The sequence below is a fragment of the Taudactylus pleione genome, unplaced genomic scaffold (genome assembly GCF_031769625.1).
Source record: "Taudactylus pleione unplaced genomic scaffold, aTauple2 ptg001043l, whole genome shotgun sequence".
NCBI lineage: Eukaryota > Metazoa > Chordata > Amphibia > Anura > Myobatrachidae > Taudactylus > Taudactylus pleione.
In genome coordinates, this window is record NW_028285444.1 from 1,538,834 (window position 1) to 1,564,557 (window position 25,724).

The following is a 25,724-nucleotide window of genomic DNA, read 5'->3' on the forward strand; positions in this document are numbered from 1 at the left end:
CGTAGAACGTATCCGTGTTAGCTGTTCATATGTACGCACAATGTTCAACCGCTTTAAACCACGCTATAGACCTTATGTGGCCCTCAAGACAATATTACTGCCTGTAAAATACTTGTGCATGGTACAAATTCATTATTTTATTCCATTATTTTACTTTTATTTTATGTATTTTTTTCTTTTTATGAGTTTTACTGTAATGTTCTTAAAAATCTACATGTGAATAGTATCGGGTACATTTTTTTTATGCCTTTTATCAGAATTGGGCCCCTGTGTCTGGGACTTGTAGTGCAGGCGTCAATGAGTGAATTTAATAAATGAATGTTTCTATACATTGTGGTGTCCCGCTCTGATAAAGGAGCAATGCATTGTGCTGAAATGTGAGAATATAATTTATTACCCTCATTGGGCACGATTCAATTCAGCGCGATATAAATAGCGCCGGGAGATAGCTCCCGCAGCTATTCAATTCATCGCGCTGTTAGGTCGGGGAAGGCTCGTTATCGCGCCTTAAACAGGGTGTTTAGGTGCGATAACGGGCATTCCCCGACCTAACTTCCCGGCGCGAGGCTGTTTTCCCGGCGCTAAGGGCAGAAAACAGCCTCGCGCCGGGACTTTTGTCGGATTTCTTCTCTCATCCCCGGAGGGATGAGAGAAGAAATCATTAGTCGGACTTGTCAGCGCGGTGTATTGAATAGCTCCGGGCGCTCACTCCCGGAGCTATTTACATCGCGCTGAAGAGAATCGAGCCCATTGTTTGAAACACTGCACATAAGTCTCCAGCGCCGGACAGTCCGCTACACATCGCACACAAGAAGAGAATAAGTACAGACGGGGTTAGCCAAGATGGTGTATAGGCAAGACAGCGGAGAGAGAGTGGGGGCAGGGAGGGGTCTCTACATACTGGGACGCCTTTGGCTCCAAGATGTGGTTGCTGATTAGTAACAGTTCTCTAGCTCAGCTGTCTATTAATTTGGGTAAATGCTGACATATTATCAGAACAGTCTATTAGTAGGTGGGAGAGTAATACCCCTTTTACACCAAACAAATAACCCGGGTTACTGTCAGGTGGATCCGGGTTGAGGCTCTGTGTGAACGGCTCCCAAAAAAATAACCCGGGTCGATTTACCGGGCAATCTTACTCGGGTTGAGAGCAGGGTTGAAAACGGGTTGTTCCCGGGTCACGAGGCAGTGTAAACGGGTGCTACCCTGATTATTTGACCCGGCGAGCTCTGAAAGATGCTGTTTGGACCTTCTGAGGCACCGGCAGATGATGTCATTTGTCAGTGCCCTGCAGAGAGAGACTCACATGAAGCCATTGCTTGCCTGTCTAACCTCCTGCACCACAGTCTGACCAGCAGCCACAAACACAGGTGATACACAGCCTGCCACAGCCAGAACAGCAACCTGTACCACAGCCTGACCAGCAGCCACATACACAGCCTCCCACAGCCAGAACTACAGCCTGACCAGCAGCCACAAAAGCAGGAAGGCACACAGCCAGAACTGCACCCTGCACCACAGCCTGACCAGCAGCCACAAACACAGGCTGATACACAGCCTGCCACAGCCAGAACAGCAACCTGTACCACAGCCTGACCAGCAGCCACAAACACAGGTGATACACAGCCACAACAGCAGCCTGCACCACAGCCTGACCAGCAGCCACAAACGCAGGCTGATACACAGCCTGCCACAGCCAGAACTGCAACCTGTACCACAGCCTGACCAGCAGCCACAAACACAGGCTGATACACAGCCTGCCACAGCCAGAACAGCAACCTGCACCACAGTCTGACCAGCAGCCACAAACGCTGGCTGATACACAGCCTCCCACAGCCAGAACTACAGCCTGACCAGCAGCCACAAACACAGGCTGATACACAGCCTGCCACAGCCTAAACAGCAACCTGTACCACAGCCTGACCAGCAGCCACAAACACAGGTGATACACAGCCACAACAACAGCCTGCACCACAGCCTGACCAGCAGCCACAAACGCAGGCTGATACACAGCCTGCCACAGCCAGAACTGCAACCTGTACCACAGCCTGACCAGCAGCCACAAACACAGGCTGATACACAGCCTACCACAGCCAGAACAGCAACCTGCACCACAGTCTGACCAGCAGCCACAAACGCTGGCTGATACACAGCCTCCCACAGCCAGAACTACAGCCTGCACCACAGCCTGACCAGCAGCCACAAACGCTGGCTGATACACAGCCTCCCACAGCCAGAACTACAGCCTGCACCACAGCCTGACCAGCAGCCACAAACGCAGGCAGGCATACAGCCTGCCACAGCCAGAACTGCAGCCTGCACCACAGCCTGACCAGCAGCCACAAACACAGGCTGATACACAGCCTGCCACAGCCAGAACTACAGCCTGACCAGCAGCCACAAACACAGGCTGATACAAAGCCTGCCACAGCCAGAACAGCAACCTGCACCATAGCCTGACCAGCAGCCACATACACTGTCTGATACACAGCCTGCCACAGCCAGAACTGCACCCTGCACCACAGCCTGACCAGCAGCCACAAACACAGGCTGATACACAGCCTGCCACAGCCAGAACAGCAACCTGTACCACAGCCTGACCAGCAGCCACAAACACAGGTGATACACAGCCACAACAGCAGCCTGCACCACAGCCTGACCAGCAGCCACAAACGCAGGCTGATACACAGCCTGCCACAGCCAGAACTGCAACCTGTACCACAGCCTGACCAGCAGCCACAAACACAGGCTGATACACAGCCTGCCACAGCCAGAACAGCAACCTGCACCACAGTCTGACCAGCAGCCACAAACGCTGGCTGATACACAGCCTCCCACAGCCAGAACTACAGCCTGACCAGCAGCCACAAACACAGGCTGATACACAGCCTGCCACAGCCTAAACAGCAACCTGTACCACAGCCTGACCAGCAGCCACAAACACAGGTGATACACAGCCACAACAACAGCCTGCACCACAGCCTGACCAGCAGCCACAAACGCAGGCTGATACACAGCCTGCCACAGCCAGAACTGCAACCTGTACCACAGCCTGACCAGCAGCCACAAACACAGGCTGATACACAGCCTACCACAGCCAGAACAGCAACCTGCACCACAGTCTGACCAGCAGCCACAAACGCTGGCTGATACACAGCCTCCCACAGCCAGAACTACAGCCTGCACCACAGCCTGACCAGCAGCCACAAACGCTGGCTGATACACAGCCTCCCACAGCCAGAACTACAGCCTGCACCACAGCCTGACCAGCAGCCACAAACGCAGGCAGGCATACAGCCTGCCACAGCCAGAACTGCAGCCTGCACCACAGCCTGACCAGCAGCCACAAACACAGGCTGATACACAGCCTGCCACAGCCAGAACTACAGCCTGACCAGCAGCCACAAACACAGGCTGATACAAAGCCTGCCACAGCCAGAACAGCAACCTGCACCATAGCCTGACCAGCAGCCACATACACTGTCTGATACACAGCCTGCCACAGCCAGAACTGCACCCTGCACCACAGCCTGACCAGCAGCCACAAACACAGGCTGATACACAGCCTGCCACAGCCAGAACTACAGCCTGCACCACAGCCTGACCAGCAGCCACAAACGCAGTCTGATACACAGCCTGCCACAGCCAGAACTGCAGCCTGTACCACAGCCTGACCAGCAGCCACAAACGCAGGTGATACACAGCCTGCCACAGCCAGAACTGCACCCTGCGCCACAGCCTGACCAGCAGCCACAAACACAGGCTGATACACAGCCTGCCACAGCCAGAACTGCAGCCTGCACCACATCCTGACCAGCAGCCACAAACACAGGCTGATACACAGCCTGCCACAGCCAGAACTACAGCCTGACCAGCAGCCACAAACACAGGCTGATACACAGCCTGCCACAGCCAGAACTGCACCCTGCACCACAGCCTGACCAGCAGCCACAAACACAGGCTGATACACAGCCTGCCACAGCCAGAACAGCAACCTGCACCACAGTCTGACCAGCAGCCACAAACGCAGGCTGATACACAGCCTGCCACAGCCAGAACTGCAACCTGTACCACAGCCTGACCAGCAGCCACAAACACAGGCTGATACACAGCCTGCCACAGCCAGAACAGCAACCTGCACCACAGTCTGACCAGCAGCCACAAACGCTGGCTGATACACAGCCTCCCACAGCCAGAACTACAGCCTGCACCACAGCCTGACCAGCAGCCACAAACGCTGGCTGATACACAGCCTCCCACAGCCAGAACTACAGCCTGCACCACAGCCTGACCAGCAGCCACAAACGCAGGCAGGCATACAGCCTGCCACAGCCAGAACTGCAGCCTGCACCACAGCCTGACCAGCAGCCACAAACACAGGCTGATACACAGCCTGCCACAGCCAGAACTACAGCCTGACCAGCAGCCACAAACACAGGCTGATACAAAGCCTGCCACAGCCAGAACAGCAACCTGCACCATAGCCTGACCAGCAGCCACATACACTGTCTGATACACAGCCTGCCACAGCCAGAACTGCACCCTGCACCACAGCCTGACCAGCAGCCACAAACACAGGCTGATACACAGCCTGCCACAGCCAGAACTACAGCCTGACCAGCAGCCACAAACGCAGTCTGATACACAGCCTGCCACAGCCAGAACTGCAGCCTGTACCACAGCCTGACCTGCAGCCACAAACGCAGGTGATACACAGCCTGCCACAGCCAGAACTGCACCCTGCGCCACAGCCTGACCAGCAGCCACAAACACAGGCTGATACACAGCCTGCCACAGCCAGAACTGCAGCCTGCACCACATCCTGACCAGCAGCCACAAACACAGGCTGATACACAGCCTGCCACAGCCAGAACTACAGCCTGACCAGCAGCCACAAACACAGGCTGATACACAGCCTGCCACAGCCAGAACTGCACCCTGCACCACAGCCTGACCAGCAGCCACAAACACAGGCTGATACACAGCCTGCCACAGCCAGAACAGCAACCTGCACCACAGTCTGACCAGCAGCCACAAACGCTGGCTGATACACAGCCTCCCACAGCCAGAGCTACAGCCTGCACCACAGCCTGACCAGCAGCCACAAACGCTGGCTGATACACAGCCTCCCACAGCCAGAACTACAGCCTGCACCACAGCCTGACCAGCAGCCACAAACGCAGGCAGGCATACAGCCTGCCACAGCCAGAACTGCAGCCTGACCAGCAGCCACAAACACAGGCTGATACACAGCCTGCCACAGCCAGAACTACAGCCTGACCAGCAGCCACAAACACAGGCTGATACACAGCCTGCCACAGCCAGAACAGCAACCTGCACCATAGCCTGACCAGCAGCCACATACACTGTCTGATACACAGCCTGCCACAGCCAGAACTGCACCCTGCACCACAGCCTGACCAGCAGCCACAAACACAGGCTGATACACAGCCTGCCACAGCCAGAACTACAGCCTGCACCACAGCCTGACCAGCAGCCACAAACGCAGTCTGATACACAGCCTGCCACAGCCAGAACTGCAGCCTGTACCACAGCCTGACCAGCAGCCACAAACGCAGGTGATACACAGCCTGCCACAGCCAGAACTGCACCCTGCGCCACAGCCTGACCAGCAGCCACAAACACAGGCTGATACACAGCCTGCCACAGCCTAAACAGCAACCTGTACCACAGCCTGACCAGCAGCCACAAACACAGGTGATACACAGCCTGCCACAGCCTAAACAGCAACCTGTACCACAGCCTGACCAGCAGCCACAAACACAGGGTGATACACAGCCTGCCACATCCAGAACTGCAGACCGCCCCACAGCCTGACCAGCAGCCACAAGCACAGGCTGATACACAGCCTGCCACAGCCAGAACTGCACCCTGCACCACAGCCTGACCAGCAGCCACAAACACAGGTGATACACAGCCTTCCACAGCCAGAACTACAGCCTGCACCACAGCCTGACCAGCAGCCACAAACATATGCTGATACACAGCCTGCCACAGCCAGAACAGCAGCCTGTAGCAATGCTGGAAACAGTCCCCTCCCCTCTCTTTTGCTGCCTTTTGTGACCATCTTTGACAGACCTTAAAACAGACCATTTTTAATGACTTCATTAGAGAAAAGCAGGGATTACCAGGGTTCAGTGTAAACGGGGCAAACCCGGGAACAACCCGGGTCGAGTTGCAGTGTAAACGGGGTCTGAAGCCGAGTTCAACTCGGGATTGACAAGTGTTCAAATTCCAGGGTCGGACCCTGGATTTTGGTGTAAAAGGGGTATAACATTCATCATACGTCTGTTGTATAATAATGTACGCTTCATTCTTTATCCCAGCCCGGCCAGCTCTTGTGTATGATGGTGCACTTAAGTATGTAGCTGCGTCCAACAGGGAGGGAAGAAATTAGCAGCCCGATAGGTTTCAGTGGATCCGATTTAAGTTGATGTTCTTCTCCTGGGTCCTGCACTGTTACACGGTGTATGGGAGGCGACGTCTCAGGGCACTCTGTACTTAGGTTTATTCCTCCGCTGGTGAGGGTCGACGGATTCAAATTACTCTCAGTAGGATAAGGCATGTTGTACACGCCACTCTGGCAGGAGGGTGGCTAAAAGGTAGAGCAGGGGTAATCCTCTCCCTGGAAAGTGGGTGCATAGTAAATGTGTAGTGTTAAAAATTAGATATCACGCTAAAACGTTTCAGCAGTAATGATTTCTTCAGGGAGGTGAAGGTTGGTGCATGCTGCTGTGGTTTTATTCATTAACGTGTGACAGGTCAGCATTTATCTGGTGTTGGTTCTCTGGGTTCCTGCTAACCCCAGTGCCGAACTGTTGTTCTCCGTTCAGGGAGTCCTTCGAGGTGTGTGCTGGAAAAGAGACAACATATGACACTGCATCCAAAATCATTCATATAGAAAATATTAACACTATACCCTTAGATTTTAAAAAGAAATATATACAGCACTTCATAAGAATATTTAATAATTTGTTCTCTTTGTAATTGTCGCTGTGTCTACACTGCTGACACCAGGAAACGTCTGCAGTAAATCTTCCTTTTGCGGTGTATGTAGATTGTGTTTTCTCCACACTGATAAATCATTAGCGAGGGTATATACCATATTGGTCTCAGGCATTGTGTCCTGTACACAGTTATTACATAAGATGCTGTTAGGCAGCGGCTGAGTTTATTGTAGCGTCAGTCGGGGTCTTGCTGTGTAACTGATCCCTCTGTAATATCGTTATGTTGCAGGTTCTAATGAGACAAGGATACGACGCAGCGTGCGATATCTGGAGCCTCGGCGTTCTCCTGTACACAATGCTGGCAGGGTAAGAGATCATTATATTGCATGGTTATGTCATATGTTATGTCCTACTTACCATGTGTACATCATACGTGTCACTGATCAGTGTTGTCCGGCGAAGGGCCACATGAAAGATACAGAGCATGTGTCGTACAGGGAAGGACCCTGCGTGGAGCAGCGAGACCTCTGTGGACTGGTCAGATGTCATGTATACTGCATTACGTGGAACCAAGGGTCCTCTTTTTAAGTCCAGAAGTTACTTTTAAAGTGTGAGATGTTTAATGGTTCTCAATGTAGCTTTCTGCCGGTAAGCGCGGGCGGTGGGTGGGACTCGGAATTTACATTACTGACGCACATATGCCATGTGTGTGACAGATCAGTATGTGATGAGTAGCGGAATATTACTTTTGTAGTGCGCACGGCACATATGTGTCAGTAACATAACGTCTGAGCATGGCGCCCGTTTTTCTGATTCCCACTGTACGCCACCAGCACTCGCCAATACAAAGCAACATTAACATCTTTAAAACTTTTCTGATTTAAAAAAATAAAAATATCCCTGGTTCCACGTATTGCAATATATGTTATATCGGCCCAGCTTCCATAGAGATAATTATTGTGAGGCTTTTTATAATACACCGAAACGTTTCTGTGATAATCCGGTTCCAGTTAGAACGGGGTCACTGGGACCACGTAACATATCTCACAGTATATGTAATATCTAAACTCTTAAAGCTGTTGTTTGCTGTGGGATAGTCAGAGTCTTAATCTTCTGTCTTATCGGGGTATAACAGCGGGATTCTCACTGTACAGGCAGACAGCGACATTACGTGGCCCGTGCCGTCACAGGTGGTGTCGGCCACTTTCATCTGATGAAGCCGCTTGTAGCTGTGATGTGAGGACGACGCAGATTAGTCGTGCGCAGCACTCAAGGCCGTAATCAATTGCCGGCGAAAAAGTTCTCACCGGTGACGTCATTTCGCCAGGCGAGAACTTTTCCCTGAATTCAATATCAAAGTCTTTTCATCGGTGCGAAAACTCTGCACCTTGTAACCAGCGGGAAAGATTCGCCTCTGAAAGGAGGCGGAAAAAAGTGCAGAATTGGGGGTTTGGGGTGCAAAGTTTCGGGAGCACCCCTGCAGCCTTGGGACAGTCCCCCAAAGGTAAACTAAGTCAAAAAAAAGTTTAAAAAATATTTTAGAACACCCCAAAAAAGTACTTTTGTTATGGGGGCGAAAAAAAACAAGTTGGGGGTCAAATTTTAAAAACTAGCGAAATCGAACCAGGGGGTCCCCCGGGTATGCCCAAGCTTTTTTTTATTAATGCAGGTGTTTGCTGAAGGTTCGTTTTTTACGTTTTTTTAAAAACGCACTTTAGCGAATTTTTTTACCATACTCGCACCCTTTTCATGTACCCCAAATTTGCTGGGACTTCTTATTTTGGCCAAAAAAACTGCTAAATGCTTTTCTTCACCACTTGTGCAAAGACGCTAATTAGCAGCTATTGAGAGCATTTAAGCACAACAAATACCTTCAGCAGGGCTATTCGGGGGTATCCATAGTGATCCCCCATGTCAGTTCACCTGATTTCCCCGAGTCTGACTGGACTTTTTGCCGCATTCTAGCGTCCGTTGCAATTGAATAGGGCGAATCGCGCTGACGAGGGCGAAAACTAGCGATGACGGTGAAAACTCCGGCATGCGAAAAGTCCATGACTTTTTGCCGGCAATTGAATATGGCCCTCATTTGCCGAAAGCGAGAAGAGGCCTTTTTTCACATGCCAGTTACAGGGCGGATGGAGATTAGATAGATTTATAAAGTATTTTTGTTATGTCTCGGTTGTTCCCAAAAATACCGGTAGGTTAATTGGCTGCTGACAAAACGAACACTATTGGTTGTGTAGCGTAGCGTATGCCGATTGTACTAACATCTGTAGAATGTGAGAAATTCCTCCTTGATCCCTAATGTTTGTGATTTGTGAGGAAATACTATTTTAAAGCGCAGAATCCACGAATGCCCTGTGTTTAGCGAAGTTCGTGACGTTCCATCCTGTAGTAGTGTATAATAGTACTGGACGTGTGCTAATTGTGAGACTCCTGTAATAATGTAAAACCACCACCAGAGGGGGCTGTGCTCTCCACAATAGATATTGGAGCTAGCTAAGGATATAAAATGAAGATGCTGCCGGGGTCTACAGCTCATGGATGGGATGACTCTGACCCCTTCTGTCGTATTGCTTTCCTGGTAATGGGATGCGTGCCGCAGAGCTGTGTCATACTTCTCTCCATTTCAGGTACACTCCTTTTGCTAACGGCCCCAACGACACCCCAGAGGAGATCTTGCTGCGAATGGGAAGTGGAAATTTCTCCCTGAGCGGAGGGAATTGGGACACGGTGTCTGATGCTGCAAAGGTAAGAACCTCTCTCTCTCTCTCTGCCCGGACATGGCGAGATAATCCCCTGTGCTAGCAGGAAATGCTGCCTGGCGTAGACGCACATTTGGTGCACAGATGAGCGGATAAAGCTAGGAGCGTGCTGCAGTATCTGGGCGCCATATGGTCGGGAATAGCAGCGTCTGTCCTGATACCCAGAATATGCTTTATAACGTTCCCCAGAAAACCGCCATATTCGCTAGAAGCAGTGCGCCCGTGCGTACACTGTGATTGGTTTGTAACCAGTTTTCTTGTTCTAACACCCCCAAGGACCTGCTATCGCACATGCTTCACGTAGATCCTCATCAGCGCTACACGGCGGAGAAGGTATTGAAGCATTCCTGGATCGCGTGTAGAGACCAGCTCCCTCATTACCAGCTCACCAGGCAGGACGCACCACACCTGGTCAAGGTAACGCGCAGCGACCGTGTGACGATCTGTCTATAACACATTGGTGTGTGTATGTACAAAGCAGGGTTTGGGTTTTATTTTAAAGTGTGACGGCGCGGTTCTAAGGTGATCTGTGCGAGGCATGCCGGCACCACATACAGGACATTGTGTATCTCATAAACCACTGATAACCATTATATCCCATTACACCGTGCCCCAGGAATGGTTATTGTCTCCTGGCAAGTTATACCGGAAATCCAGCCCAGAGGAAGCTAAGCTGGGACTTTCCCTGTCTGCTGTGCAGTATTTCATATTATACGACAATATCCGGATGGTTCTGGGGTCATCATTATTTATGTGTAAGGACAGATGAGGCTGAAGACAGGGGACAGAGGGTATTCATTTCCCTTAAGCAGCCTGCAGGGTGGTACCTGGGCAGGTGTAATATATCCTATCCCATAAGCAGCCTGCAGGGTGGTACCTGGGCAGGTGTATCATACCATATCCCATAAGGAGCCTGCAGGGTGGTACCTGGGCAGGTGTAATATATCCTATCCCATAAGGAGCCTGCAGGGTGGTACCTGGGCAGGTGTATTATACCATATCCCATAAGGAGCCTGGTACCTGGGCAGGTGTAATATACCATATCCCATTAGGAGCCTGTAGGGTAGATACCTGAGCAGGTGTAATATACCATATCACATAAGGAGCCTGCAGGGTAGTACTTGGGCAGGTGTAATATACCATATCCCATAAGGAGCCTGTAGGGTGGTACCTGGGCAGGTGTAATATACCATATCACATAAGGAGCCTGCAGGGTGGTACCTGGGCAGGTGTAATATACCATATCCCATAAGGAGCCTGCGCGGTGGTACCTGGGCAGGTGTAATATATCATATCCCATAAGGAGCCTGCAGGGTGGTACCTGGGCAGGTGTATTATATCATATCCCATAAACAGCCTGCAGGGTGGTACCTGGACAGGTGTATTATATCATTTCCTATAAGGAGCCTGCAGGGTGGTACCTGGGCAGGTGTAATATATCCTATCCCATAAGCAGCCTGCAGGGTGTTACCTGGGCAGGTGTATTATATCATATCCCATAAGGAGCCTGCAGGGTGGTACCTGGGCAGGTGTATTATATCATTTCCTATAAGGAGCCTGCAGGCTGGCACCTGGGCAGGTGTAATATATTATATCCCATAAGCAGCCTGAAGGGTGTTACCTGGGCAGGTGTATTATGTCATATCCCATAAGGAGCCTGCAGGGTGGTACCTGGGCAGGTATATTATACCATATCCCATAAGGAGCCTGTAGGGTGGTACCTGGGCCGGTGTAATAAATAATTTCCTATAAGGAGCCTGCAGGGTGGTACCTCGGCAGGTGTATTATACCATATCCCAAAAGGAGCCTGTAGGGTGGTACCTGGGCAGGTGTAATATATCATATCCCATAAGGAGCCTGCAGGCTGTACCTGGGCAGGTGTAATGTGTAATTTCCTATAAGGAGCCTGCAGGGTGGTACCTGGGCAGGTGTATTATATCATTTCCTATAAGGAGCCTGCAGGGTGGTACCTGGGCAGGTGTATTATATCATATCCCATAAGCAGCCTGCAGGGTGGTACCTGGGCAGGTGTAATATACCATATCCCATAAGGAGTCTGCAGGGTGGTACATGGGCAGGTGTAATATATCATAGCCCATAAGGAGTCTGCAGGGTGGTACCTGGGCAGGTGTAATATATCCTTTCCCATAAGGAGCCTGCAGGTGTAATATACCATATCACATAAGGAGCCTGCAGGGTAGTACTTGGGCACGTGTATTATACCATATCCCATAAGGAGCCTGCAGGGTGGTACATGGGCAGGTGTAATATATCATAGCCCATAAGGAGCCTGCAGGGTGGTACCTGGGCAGGTGTAATATACCATATCCCATAAGCAGCCTGCAGGGTGGTACCTGGGCAGGTGTAATATACCATATCCCATAAGGAGCCTGCAGGATGGTACCTGGGCAGGTGTATTATACCATATACCATAAGGAGCCTGCAGGATGGTACCTGGGCAGGTGTATTATACCATATCCCATAAGGAGCCTGCAGGGTGGTACCTGGGCAGGTGTATTATACCATATCCCATAAGGAGCCTGCAGGGTGGTACCTGGGCAGGTGTAATGTACCATATCCCATAAGGAGCCTGCAGGGTGGTACCTGGGCAGGTGTAATGTACCATATCACATAAGGAGCCTGCAGGGTAGTACTTGGGCAGGTGTAATATACCATATCCCATAAGGAGCCTGCAGGGTGGTACCTGGGCAGGTGTAATATACCATATCCCATAAGGAGCCTGCAGGGTGGTACATGGGCAGGTGTAATATATCATAGCCCATAAGGAGCCTGCAGGGTGGTACCTGGGCAGGTGTAATATATCCTTTCCCATAAGGAGCCTGCAGGGTGGTACCTGGGCAGGTGTAATATACCATATCCCATAAGCAGCCTGCAGGGTGGTACCTGGGCAGGTGTAATATACCATATCCCATAAGGAGCCTGCAGGATGGTACCTGGGCAGGTTTATTATATCATTTCCTATAAGGAGTCTGCAGGGTGGTACCTGGGCAGGTGTATTATACCATATCCCATAAGGAGCCTGCAGAGTGGTACCTGGGCTGGTGTATTATACCATATCCCATAAGGATCCTGCAGGATGTTACCTGGGCAGGTGTATTATATCATATCCCATAAGGAGCCTGCAGGGTGGTACCTGGGCAGGTGTATGATATCATTTCCTATAAGGAGCCTGCAGGGTGGTACCTGGGCAGGTGTAATATACCATATCCCATAAGGAGCCAGCAGGGTGGTACCTGGGCAGGTGTAATATATCATATCCCATAAGGAGCCTGCAGGGTGGTACCTGGGCAGGAGAAATATACCATATCCCATAAGCAGCCTGCAGGGTGGTACCTGGGCAGGTTTATTATATCATTTCCTATAAGGAGCCTGCAGGGTGGTACCTGGGCAGGTGTAATATATCCTATCCCATAAGCAGCCTGCAGGGTGTTACCTGGGCAGGTGTAATATATCATATCCCATAAGCAGCCTGCAGGGTGGTACCTGGGCAGGTGTAATATATCATATCCCATAAGGAGTCTGCAGGGTGGTACCTGGGCAGGTGTATTATATCATATCCCATAAGAAGCCTGCAGGGTGGTACCTGGGCAGGTGTAATATATTATATCCCATAAGCAGCCTGAAGGGTGTTACTTGGGCAGGTGTATTATGTCATATCCCATAAGGAGCCTGCAGGGTGGTACCTGGGCAAGTGTAATATACCATATCCCATAAGGAGCCTGCAGGGTGGTACCTGGGCAGGTGTATTATACCATATCCCATAAGGAGTCTGCAGGGTGGTACATGGGCAGGTGTAATATATCATAGCCCATAAGGAGCCTGCAGGGTGGTACCTGGGCAGGTGTAATATGTAATTTCCTATAAGGAGCCTGCAGGGTGGTACCTGGGCAGGCGTAATATACCATATCCCATAAGGAGCCTGCAGGGTGGTACATGGGCAGGTGTAATATACCATATCCCATAAGGAGCCAGCAGGGTAGTACCTGGGCCAGGGTAATATACCATATCCCATAAGGAGCCTGCAGGGTGGTACCTGGGCAGGTGTAATATATCCTTTCCCATAAGGAGCCTGCAGGGTGGTACCTGGGCAGGTGTAATATACCATATCCCATAAGGAGCCAGCAGGGTGGTACCTGGGCAGGTGTAATATACCATATCACATAAGGAGCCTGCAGGGTAGTACGTGGGCAGGTGTATTATATCGTATTCCATAAGGAGCCTGCAGGGTGGTACCTGGGCAGGTGTAATATATCATATCCCATAAGGAGCCTGCAGGGTGGTACCTGGGCAGGTGTATTATACCCTATCCCATAAGGAGCCTGCAGGGTGGTACCTGGGCAGGTGTAATATATCATATCCCATAAGGAGCCTGCAGGGTAGTACTTGAGCAGGTGTATTATACCATATCCCATAAGGAGCCTGCAGGGTGGTACCTGGGCAGGTGTATTATACCATATCCCATAAGGAGCCTGCAGGGTGGTACCTGGGCAGGTGTATTATACCATATCCCATAAGGAGCCTGCAGGGTGGTACCTGGGCAGGTGTAATGTACCATATCCCATAAGGAGCCTGCAGGGTGGTACCTGGGCAGGTGTAATGTACCATATCACATAAGGAGCCTGCAGGGTAGTACTTGGGCAGGTGTAATATACCATATCCCATAAGGAGCCTGCAGGGCGGTTCCTGGGCAGGTGTAATATATCATATCCCATAAGGAGCCTGCATGGTGGTACCTGGGCAGGTGTAATATATCCTTTCCCATAAGGAGCCTGCAGGGTGGTACCTGGGCAGGTGTATTATACCATATCTCATAAGGAGCCTGCAGGGTGGTACCTGGGCAGGTGTATTATACCATATCCCTTAAGGAGCCTGCAGGGCGGTACCTGGGCAGGTGTATTATACCATATCCCATATGGAGCCTGCAGGGTGGTACCTGGGCAGGTGTAATATATCATTTCCCATAAGGAGCCTGCAGGGTGGTACCTGGGCAGGTGTAATATATCATATCCCTTAAGGAGCCTGCAGGGTGGTACCTGGGCATGTGTAATATACCATATCCCATAAGCAGCCTGCAGGGTGGTACCTGGGCAGGTGTATCATACCATATCCCATAAGGAGCCTGCAGGGTGGTACCTGGGCAGGTGTATTATATCCTATCCCATAAGGAGCCTGTAGGGTGGTACCTGGGCCGGTGTATTATACCATATCCCATAAGGAGCCTGTAGGGTAGATACCTGGGCAGGTGTAATATACCATATCCCATAAGGAGCCTGTAGGGTGGTACCTGGGCAGGTGTAATATACCATATCCTATAAGGAGCCTGCAGGGTGGTACCTGAGCAGGTGTATTATACCATATCCCATAAGGAGCCTACACGGTGGTACCTGGGCAGGTGTAATATATCATATCCCATAAGGAGCCTGCAGGGTGGTACCTGGGCATGTGTAATATACCATATCCCATAAGGAGCCTGCAGGGTGGTACCTGGGCAGGTGTAATATACCATATCCCATAAGGAGCCTGCAGGGTGGTACCTGGGCATGTGTAATATACCATTTCCCATAAGGAGCCTGCAGGGTGGTACCTGGGCAAGTGTATTATATCATATCCCATAAACAGCCTGCAGGGTGGTACCTGGACAGGTGTATTATATCATTTCCTATAAGGAGCCTGCAGGGTGGTACCTGGGCAGGTGTAATATATCCTATCCCATAAGCAGCCTGCAGGGTGTTACCTGGGCAGGTGTATTATATCATATCCCATAAGGAGCCTGCAGGGTGGTACCTGGGCAGGTGTATTATATCATTTCCTATAAGGAGCCTGCAGGCTGGCACCTGGGCAGGTGTAATATATTATATCCCATAAGCAGCCTGAAGGGTGTTACCTGGGCAGGTGTATTATGTCATATCCCATAAGGAGCCTGCAGGGTGGTACCTGGGCAGGTATATTATACCATATCCCATAAGGAGCCTGTAGGGTGGTACCTGGGCCGGTGTAATAAATAATTTCCTATAAGGAGCCTGCAGGGTGGTACCTCGGCAGGTGTATTATACCATATCCCAAAAGGAGCCTGTAGGGTGGTACCTGGGCAGGTGTAATATATCATATCCCATAAGGAGCCTGCAGGCTGTACCTGGGCAGGTGTAATGTGTAATTTCCTATAAGGAGCCTGCAGGGTGGTACCTGGGCAGGTGTATTATATAATTTCCTATAAGGAGCCTGCAGGGTGGTACCTGGGCAGGTGTATTATATCATATCCCATAAGCAGCCTGCAGGGTGGTACCTGGGCAGGTGTAATATACCATATCCCATAAGGAGTCTGCAGGGTGGTACATGGGCAGGTGTAATATATCATAGCCCATAAGGAGCCTGCAGGGTGGTACCTGGGCAGGTGTAATATATCCTTTCCCATAAGGAGCCTGCAGGTGTAATATACCATATCACATAAGGAGCCTGCAGGGTAGTACTTGGGCACGTGTATTATACCATATCCCATAAGGAGCCTGCAGGGTGGTACATGGGCAGGTGTAATATATCATAGCCCATAAGGAGCCTGCAGGGTGGTACCTGGGCAGGTGTAATATACCATATCCCATAAGCAGCCTGCAGGGTGGTACCTGGGCAGGTGTAATATACCATATCCCATAAGGAGCCTGCAGGATGGTACCTGGGCAGGTGTATTATACCATATCCCATAAGGAGCCTGCAGGATGGTACCTGGGCAGGTGTATTATACCATATCCCATAAGGAGCCTGCAGGGTGGTACCTGGGCAGGTGTATTATACCATATCCCATAAGGAGCCTGCAGGGTGGTACCTGGGCAGGTGTAATGTACCATATCCCATAAGGAGCCTGCAGGGTGGTACCTGGGCAGGTGTAATGTACCATATCACATAAGGAGCCTGCAGGGTAGTACTTGGGCAGGTGTAATATACCATATCCCATAAGGAGCCTGCAGGGTGGTACCTGGGCAGGTGTAATATACCATATCCCATAAGGAGCCTGCAGGGTGGTACATGGGCAGGTGTAATATATCATAGCCCATAAGGAGCCTGCAGGGTGGTACCTGGGCAGGTGTAATATATCCTTTCCCATAAGGAGCCTGCAGGGTGGTACCTGGGCAGGTGTAATATACCATATCCCATAAGCAGCCTGCAGGGTGGTACCTGGGCAGGTGTAATATACCATATCCCATAAGGAGCCTGCAGGATGGTACCTGGGCAGGTTTATTATATCATTTCCTATAAGGAGTCTGCAGGGTGGTACCTGGGCAGGTGTATTATACCATATCCCATAAGGAGCCTGCAGGGTGGTACCTGGGCAGGTGTATTATATCATATCCCATAAGGAGCCTGCAGAGTGGTACCTGGGCTGGTGTTATTATACCATATCCCATAAGGATCCTGCAGGATGTTACCTGGGCAGGTGTATTATATCATATCCCATAAGGAGCCTGCAGGGTGGTACCTGGGCAGGTGTATGATATCATTTCCTATAAGGAGCCTGCAGGGTGGTACCTGGGCAGGTGTAATATATCCTATCCCATAAGCAGCCTGCAGGGTGTTACCTGGGCAGGTGTAATATATCATATCCCATAAGCAGCCTGCAGGGTGGTACCTGGGCAGGTGTAATATATCATATCCCATAAGGAGTCTGCAGGGTGGTACCTGGGCAGGTGTATTATATCATATCCCATAAGAAGCCTGCAGGGTGGTACCTGGGCAGGTGTAATATATTATATCCCATAAGCAGCCTGAAGGGTGTTACTTGGGCAGGTGTATTATGTCATATCCCATAAGGAGCCTGCAGGGTGGTACCTGGGCAAGTGTAATATACCATATCCCATAAGGAGCCTGCAGGGTGGTACCTGGGCAGGTGTATTATACCATATCCCATAAGGAGTCTGCAGGGTGGTACATGGGCAGGTGTAATATATCATAGCCCATAAGGAGCCTGCAGGGTGGTACCTGGGCAGGTGTAATATGTTATTTCCTATAAGGAGCCTGCAGGGTGGTACCTGGGCAGGCGTAATATACCATATCCCATAAGGAGCCTGCAGGGTGGTACATGGGCAGGTGTAATATACCATATCCCATAAGGAGCCAGCAGGGTAGTACCTGGGCCAGGGTAATATACCATATCCCATAAGGAGCCTGCAGGGTGGTACCTGGGCAGGTGTAATATATCCTTTCCCATAAGGAGCCTGCAGGGTGGTACCTGGGCAGGTGTAATATACCATATCCCATAAGGAGCCAGCAGGGTGGTACCTGGGCAGGTGTATTATACCATATCCCATATGGAGCCTGCAGGGTGGTACCTGGGCAGGTGTAATATATCATTTCCCATAAGGAGCCTGCAGGGTGGTACCTGGGCAGGTGTAATATATCATATCCCTTAAAGAGCCTGCAGGGTGGTACCTGGGCATGTGTAATATACCATATCCCATAAGCAGCCTGCAGGGTGTTACCTGGGCAGGTGTATCATACCATATCCCATAAGGAGCCTGCAGGGTGGTACCTGGGCAGGTGTATTATATCCTATCCCATAAGGAGCCTGTAGGGTGGTACCTGGGCCGGTGTATTATACCATATCCCATAAGGAGCCTGTAGGGTAGATACCTGGGCAGGTGTAATATACCATATCCCATAAGGAGCCTGCAGGGTGGTACCTGGGCAGGTGTATTATACCCTATCCCATAAGGAGCCTGCAGGGTGGTACCTGGGCAGGTGTAATATATCATATCCCATAAGGAGCCTGCAGGGTAGTACTTGGGCAGGTGTATTATACCATATCCCATAAGGAGCCTGCAGGGTGGTACCTGGGCAGGTGTATTATACCATATCCCATAAGGAGCCTGCAGGGTGGTACCTGGGCAGGTGTATTATACCATATCCCATAAGGAGCCTGCAGGGTGGTACCTGGGCAGGTGTAATGTACCATATCCCATAAGGAGCCTGCAGGGTGGTACCTGGGCAGGTGTAATGTACCATATCACATAAGGAGCCTGCAGGGTAGTACTTGGGCAGGTGTAATATACCATATCCCATAAGGAGCCTGCAGGGCGGTTCCTGGGCAGGTGTAATATATCATATCCCATAAGGAGCCTGCATGGTGGTACCTGGGCAGGTGTAATATATCCTTTCCCATAAGGAGCCTGCAGGGTGGTACCTGGGCAGGTGTATTATACCATATCTCATAAGGAGCCTGCAGGGTGGTACCTGGGCAGGTGTATTATACCATATCCCTTAAGGAGCCTGCAGGGCGGTACCTGGGCAGGTGTATTATACCATATCCCATATGGAGCCTGCAGGGTGGTACCTGGGCAGGTGTAATATATCATTTCCCATAAGGAGCCTGCAGGGTGGTACCTGGGCAGGTGTAATATATCATATCCCTTAAGGAGTCTGCAGGGTGGTACCTGGGCATGTGTAATATACCATATCCCATAAGCAGCCTGCAGGGTGGTACCTGGGCAGGTGTATCATACCATATCCCATAAGGAGCCTGCAGGGTGGTACCTGGGCAGGTGTATTATATCCTATCCCATAAGGAGCCTGTAGGGTGGTACCTGGGCCGGTGTATTATACCATATCCCATAAGGAGCCTGTAGGGTAGATACCTGGGCAGGTGTAATATACCATATCCCATAAGGAGCCTGTAGGGTGGTACCTGGGCAGGTGTAATATACCATATCCCATAAGGAGCCTGCAGGGTGGTACCTGAGCAGGTGTATTATACCATATCCCATAAGGAGCCTACACGGTGGTACCTGGGCAGGTGTAATATATCATATCCCATAAGGAGCCTGCAGGGTGGTACCTGGGCATGTGTAATATACCATATCCCATAAGGAGCCTGCAGGGTGGTACCTGGGCAGGTGTAATATACCATATCCCATAAGGAGCCTGCAGGGTGGTACCTGGGCATGTGTAATATACCATTTCCCATAAGGAGCCTGCAGGGTGGTACCTGGGCAAGTGTAATATACCATATCCCATAAGGAGCCTGCAGGGTGGTACCTGGGCAGGTGTATTATATCATATCCCATAAACAGCCTGCATGGTGGTACCTGGGCAGGTGTAATATACCATATCCCATAAGGAGCTTGCAGGGTGGTACCTGGGCAGGGGTAATAGACTATTTCCTGTTTTGGTAAATGATGTTTCTTGTTTTCTAGGGTGCAATGGCTGCAACATATTCAGCGCTGAATCACAAGACATTTCAGCCGGTCTTGGAGCCCGTTGCAGCCTCCAATCTGGCTCAGCGGCGTAGTATGAAAAAACGCACATCGACGGACTGATAGAGCAATCTGACGCCATGGCGGTACCTGGAGGATCTATATTACTTGAATATCCTGCACATGTCTCTTAGGGGAAGTTTCATACTGTGCTTTTTATTATTATCATTATTTTGTCTGTGTTCCTTTTAAATATCAGGGTACATCACCGGTTTGCCAGATCGATCTGCATCGAATATGTCTCAGTCGCTGACGCAAAACTCCACCGGTTATTTCGGACACGCTGTAAATTCCGTCTGCATTGTCATTGCAATCATTCTACTGCTGGGACCATTTGTTACAGCCGGCAGCGAGGAGAACAAACCTTCCACCCGTATTCCTATTTATTAAACCGTGTTTTGGGTGCACTCCGCGCTGGCTCTCACCCAGGAAAATATTGCAGCGGATGACACAGAGACTTCAAGTGTTCGCTAAGCATGATGTCCGCAGTTTCCCCGGATCACCAGATCTGAGCGTCTGGCGCACAGCCGTAAATTGTTCTGTCCCTGTGTACCTCCCTGTCGTGGATGCCGTTGCTGTTAGGAACGTGACGACGTCCGGAACTTCATAAGATCCACGGATCGTGTTGGTCGCCTTCCCCGTAGGCCTACACTGCAAAGAGCTCAGCCCCCTCCCTTAGTCAGTTCCTGACGCCACCCACGCACGCGGCACGTTCTGCAGAGGGCTTGCCGTATGTCCCGGGTTGGGCTGTATATAAGTGTGCTGTATGATGTTTGCACCTATTGTACAAATGTATTCAATATTTTAGGTTCTATGTTTTCGTTTTTATTTTATTTCCGAGATACCATGAGATTATTTTTTACCAAGTAGGTAAAATTTATATTTTTGTAGAACTACTTATTATCTGAAAACCAAAATTAAAAAATCAAGAACGTGGTTTGGAAGTGAGGGAGGGAGGGACGGAGGTGGGTCCACAACCAAATTGTGCTCATCGGATGAAGATATTGCAAATAATAATAATAATGTTGGATCCATGCGTTGGTCTCACAGTGCAGAGTGCAGGATTGTCTGTGGGTGTGCAGGTCCCCCCGCTACGCTGGGGAAGATAGTTTGGGGTGCACCCAGAAACATGTGCTGCCAATCAGATTTCAGCTTGTAGCAGTCTGCTGCAGTCATACTAATGAGAGCTAACTCCTGATTGGTTGCTGCTCTACTTGAACTGTTTTATGAAATAAGCCCTTTTGTGTTGTTCTTATATGTTCACGTGAATTCATCCAATCATGCCAGCTGGCGATGTACGGTGTAATATCTAGAGCTTAAAGCACGCTGGGTAAATTTGGATTCTTCTGATTGGAGCGTTCTTTCCGGCTGGGCGCAGAGACATGAATCTGTTTAGGTTTCTGTTCTCCCTCTATCTAGATAGTTTGTCGCGTGTTGGCTCGTCATGGTAAATATATTGATGGGCTGATCCATGTTCTGCGTAGCCCCTCCCCTCCTGCGCTCTGCGTCACTGGCAGAACATCAAAGGTTTAAACGCTGTGGCGTCTGGTGATTGAGGAGCGTATATGGTGTGCAGTACAAGCCGCCACTGAGGCCTTGCCGGCATGTGCTGAGTGCGTGCTCTGTAGACGGGTTGGGTACAGGATGCCAGCGGTCAGGATGCCAGTGCCGGGATTCTGACAGGTGTCAAGATTCCGGTGCCGGCAACCCAACTGTCGGTATTATGACCTCATCTCCTGTAGACATCACTTAAACTGAAGACCCGCCAGCCATTGTGGGATTGATCCCAAAATGAACATTACATTTAGTCTCCCCCTATAACACATAGGATGCTGGTATGTAGAGGTCACTGTGACCCATTAGATACGCTGAGATTACAGTCTATGCATTCATAGGTAACGCCTGGTACCCGCGATTCTGCTGTGTAAGCTGCACCATGGCGGCAGCCAAGTACCGTAATGTTAGTTAGTCTTTGTAGAAATCCTTGTTCCCTGCTACGTGTGTGTCTATGTTTATGGGCCAAATCTATGTTAAGATGTTTGTTATTTAAAATACTTGAAAGCTATATTAAGGGCTGTTTTGTATGTAAATGCTTGGTACGGTTTATGTAGGAAGTTTCTGTGTAGAGAAGAAAAGGAATAGAATAGTGTACACACCAGAGTACTGTGCATCGCCCTCTGTTACCAGAAGGTGTTCATGCAGCTCATGTTTTCTGTCCCGCTTGTTTTCTGAGCCTATAACTGCAGCGTGTGTCGGGTTTCTAGTCCAGATTGTTCCGTTTTACAACCCAGCCCCCCCCCCCCCCCTATTTTCCAGGCTTTCCCTGTACACAGAACACAAAACGCGTGAGGTGATTTGTGAGTGCATAAGGTCTGTAAGTCTGTCCGTGATGTGGCGAGCGTTCTTTCATCATGTTTGCTGGCGTTCGCTATGTTACAAGGCGTATAGCTTGAGAGGAGAGCAGAACAAAATACCCGTATTTACGGAAAGCCAAATTAGCGCAACGCCGCCCAAGTCTGTGCCATGTTTGTGTAAAAAGATGTCTGTTCTACAGAAAAGTACTTAGAACATGAAATCGCAAGTAGGCCTTAGTGTCGTTGTGTTTTTCTGTATAGTTTTGCCATAAAGGCCTTCTTCACGCCAGAGCCTGGACAGCGTGCGGCACGATAGCCATTATCTTAGCGGAAAACGCAAATTGTTTCTTACTTTAAACGCTTCGGCTGTATCTTCTGAGGCGAACAACTCCCATCGTACAGCGAACCGTGTTTGTACCCGTTGTCTTGGTCTTTGTGGTCATTGAATGTCGGCTTAGTAGCGGTAAAGCCGCCATGACACAGTCTGTTCTCCTGAAGCTGCACATTTTAGTATCGGACATTAGCTGAACTCTATATGTTGTGTATCTGCTTTTCCTGTTTTAAGGATAACTAATTCCAGATCAGCCTCAAAAGGACGCAAGAGGTGTGTAAAATAAATGTTTATTACACTGGTAACTGAGATGTGCATAACCCGCTGCCATCTTGTGACATATACATGTTTATCTAACAAATGGCGTCAGAATGGTCCCTTACCCAGAACCCCACAGGTACTGGGCCTACGGCAGTGTCATTGCGCCTATTCCCCCGTCTCCGTGCCTGGTGAATGCTGACAATGAGCGGGCTCTATGCTGCTTGTCAATATCGTGCCACTAGGCCGCGCCTGGCGCAATCAGCAGCATCTCCATAACCCGTCCACGTCATGATGAACTGAGGGGGAGAAGTCAGTTTTACTATGTTCCTCCAGTTGTAGACAAACCTTCCTAATAAACCTGTCCTTAGTCCCTCTACTCCTCCCTACTGTACATTTATCATGGACACAAATAGCGTTTGTCTGTAGGAACCCGTGGCTCCTATAGGCCAAATGTATTCCTACACTAGGGCTCTGTGCGAGGGTGATGGCTGAGCTCATTCTGCCACCACCGATTGTCACGGCACAAGACGGCTCTGTCAACAGGTGACCGGCCGAAAGGTTCCTGGGGACGTCACCTCACAATTTGCTGTACGTAGGAAATAGTTTCATCACAAAGTGGCTGACAACAAAGGAATAATCCCGTTGTGGAAACTGAGGTGTTTCTGGGCAGAAATGTCTGTAATATAAGATTCATCCGCAGTAATTCCTGGAGCATCTCAGCCTTTACTGTCCACCATTCGCCAGATCCCGCCCGGAGATCACCGACAATCTTATATTACCGTCTGGTCTCCGGGCAAGCGATGGAATTACCAGGTTGTCAGATACCGTCCTCCCGAGACTGTGGCACAATTTAGATCAGTGATTCCCAACCTCGGTCCTCAAGGCGCACTAACCGTCCTGGTTTTAGTGATATCCATGATTGCGCACAGATGGTTAAATCAAAATAACTGAGGTACTAATTAAGTCACCTGTGCTCAAGTATGACTATCCCTAAAACCTGGACTGTTAGTGTTCCTTGAGGACCGTGGTTGGTAATCCCTGATCTAGATGATTACTTAGCTGTTACCCGTCTTAGGTTCCCGGCATCGTCATGGCTTACTCTGAATGCGGCACAAAGCTCCGCGGCACCAGCAGTCAGGGGTATCTTGTACGATTTCTCAGCTGATCTCTCTATTATCTGCTTTACAGAGGACGTGCTGTGAACGTTACTTATAAGGAGCATTTTTAATACAAGGTATATCTTCCGTATAACCCTTCCCTGCCATAGATATCTCTGGTGGGATAGGTGATTTATAGACGCTGGACAATGTACTTTGTATGTGGTCTGTGTTCCCAATCATATCCTATTAATCTGCTCGTTTTGCTGGGTTCCGTCACGCTCTATGGTCCTGGCACTGTAGCTCTCTCACTGGGCTGTGATTGGAGAGATCCAGCAGGGACCTCGGGGCCTGGGAGCTGTGTGAGGGCCTGGTGTAAATCCGGGATGCACAGGCCAAACAGCCCCCAAATAACTGAGGCCGGATGGAAACGGAATGTTTCCTGGAATAAATCCGGGCATTCCTTTCCTCTGACAGAATATTACCAGTCGCTAATCACTCGCTGCCGTTACTGTATTTGTTCAGTAAAACCATATTGTAGGAACTCGTTACTACATATTTGTGTACACAATGGTAAGCAGGAAACGCCATTCTCTGCCCACAGTAATAATACCATCCCCCCCCCCCCCTGCTCCGAGATCGCTGTAACTAGGCCGTTGTGCTGTCCAATAGTTTGCGGAAGTGCGTTGCCAAATTTCATGGGACAGGATAATCCCTGTAGTTGTATATCCACCTTAGCAATACCTTGCACTGACGTGGATCACCGTTCTACCAGTCCGGCATGCTGGCGCTGTCATTAAAACACGAAAGGGCATTATGTAAGAATAAAGTGCAATGCAAATACATGTTGTCTTCGGTACTTCAGCTGTTCTCATATTGTAAGTATCACCTACTCTTCGATAAGCATATTGTGGATTTTGTATCATATTGTATTTATTTTATTTTTTTTAGAATGTTTTATGATGTTTCTTTTAAAGCTCTGTATATATTGTCATTAAAAATTTGCATTATACTATACTGTTTGTGCGAGTGAATTTATAATAGAGACCATGTTATTTGGGAATGATGAGGGTAACATGTAGAACACCCAGATCTTTAACAAAATGCGGTTTCTTGTGATGTAAGGCCGCCCACAAACGGCAGGCGTTTGCCTACCCCCCTCCCCGCCTATAAAACGGGACGAGCTGTCACTCACCGTCGACAGCTGCCCCGTGGGCACTCACCGTCACTCACCGTCACTCACCGTCTTGTAGCGAGCCCCGGAGCGACTGAACTTCAGTCGCTCGCGCAATGCGCACGCCGGAGGCAAAACATCGACCCACTTGCGAGCGGGTCTGTATCATGCCCTGTGTTCCCACTCAGACGTGATTATCTGTCCTGTGCTTTTGCAGACTGACCACTAGAGTGCACTGTTGCTCTTCCTGACCAGGGTGCGATACTGAACACTGCTCAACTCAGTTCTGTTGCTTGAGGTCACATTTTCTGGCTCTGAAGACGATTTGGTCTAAAGCACTAAGATAATAATTAGCCTACATCCGTATAATTAGTCTACTTCACAATTCTGTTGCTACCAGTATGGCACAGTGTTAATTGGATTAAAGCCAGTTGTAACAGCCTCAGACGGGCCATCATTAATGCAAGATTGGAGGGGCCCTGTTCATCTTTATCCAGAGTGTTCTGTGCCATGTT

The 25,724-nt window shown here is 49.9% G+C and overlaps 1 protein-coding gene across 2 annotated transcripts in view; it reads left to right on the top strand.

Annotated features, from left to right (window-relative positions):
- The window catches only part of RPS6KA6 (ribosomal protein S6 kinase A6), a 100,875-nt gene extending 75,853 nt beyond the window's left edge, over positions 1-25,022 (top strand). For both annotated transcript variants that reach the window (XM_088461403.1, XM_088461404.1), the window contains exons 19-22: positions 7,258-7,334; positions 9,602-9,719; positions 10,010-10,150; positions 19,933-25,022. In XM_088461403.1, the coding sequence (XP_088317529.1) occupies positions 7,258-7,334; positions 9,602-9,719; positions 10,010-10,150; positions 19,933-20,055 (459 nt within the window). In that variant the 3' untranslated portion in view covers positions 20,056-25,022. The remainder of the gene's footprint in view (positions 1-7,257; positions 7,335-9,601; positions 9,720-10,009; positions 10,151-19,932) is intronic.
- The last annotated feature ends 702 nt before the right edge of the window (positions 25,023-25,724 follow it).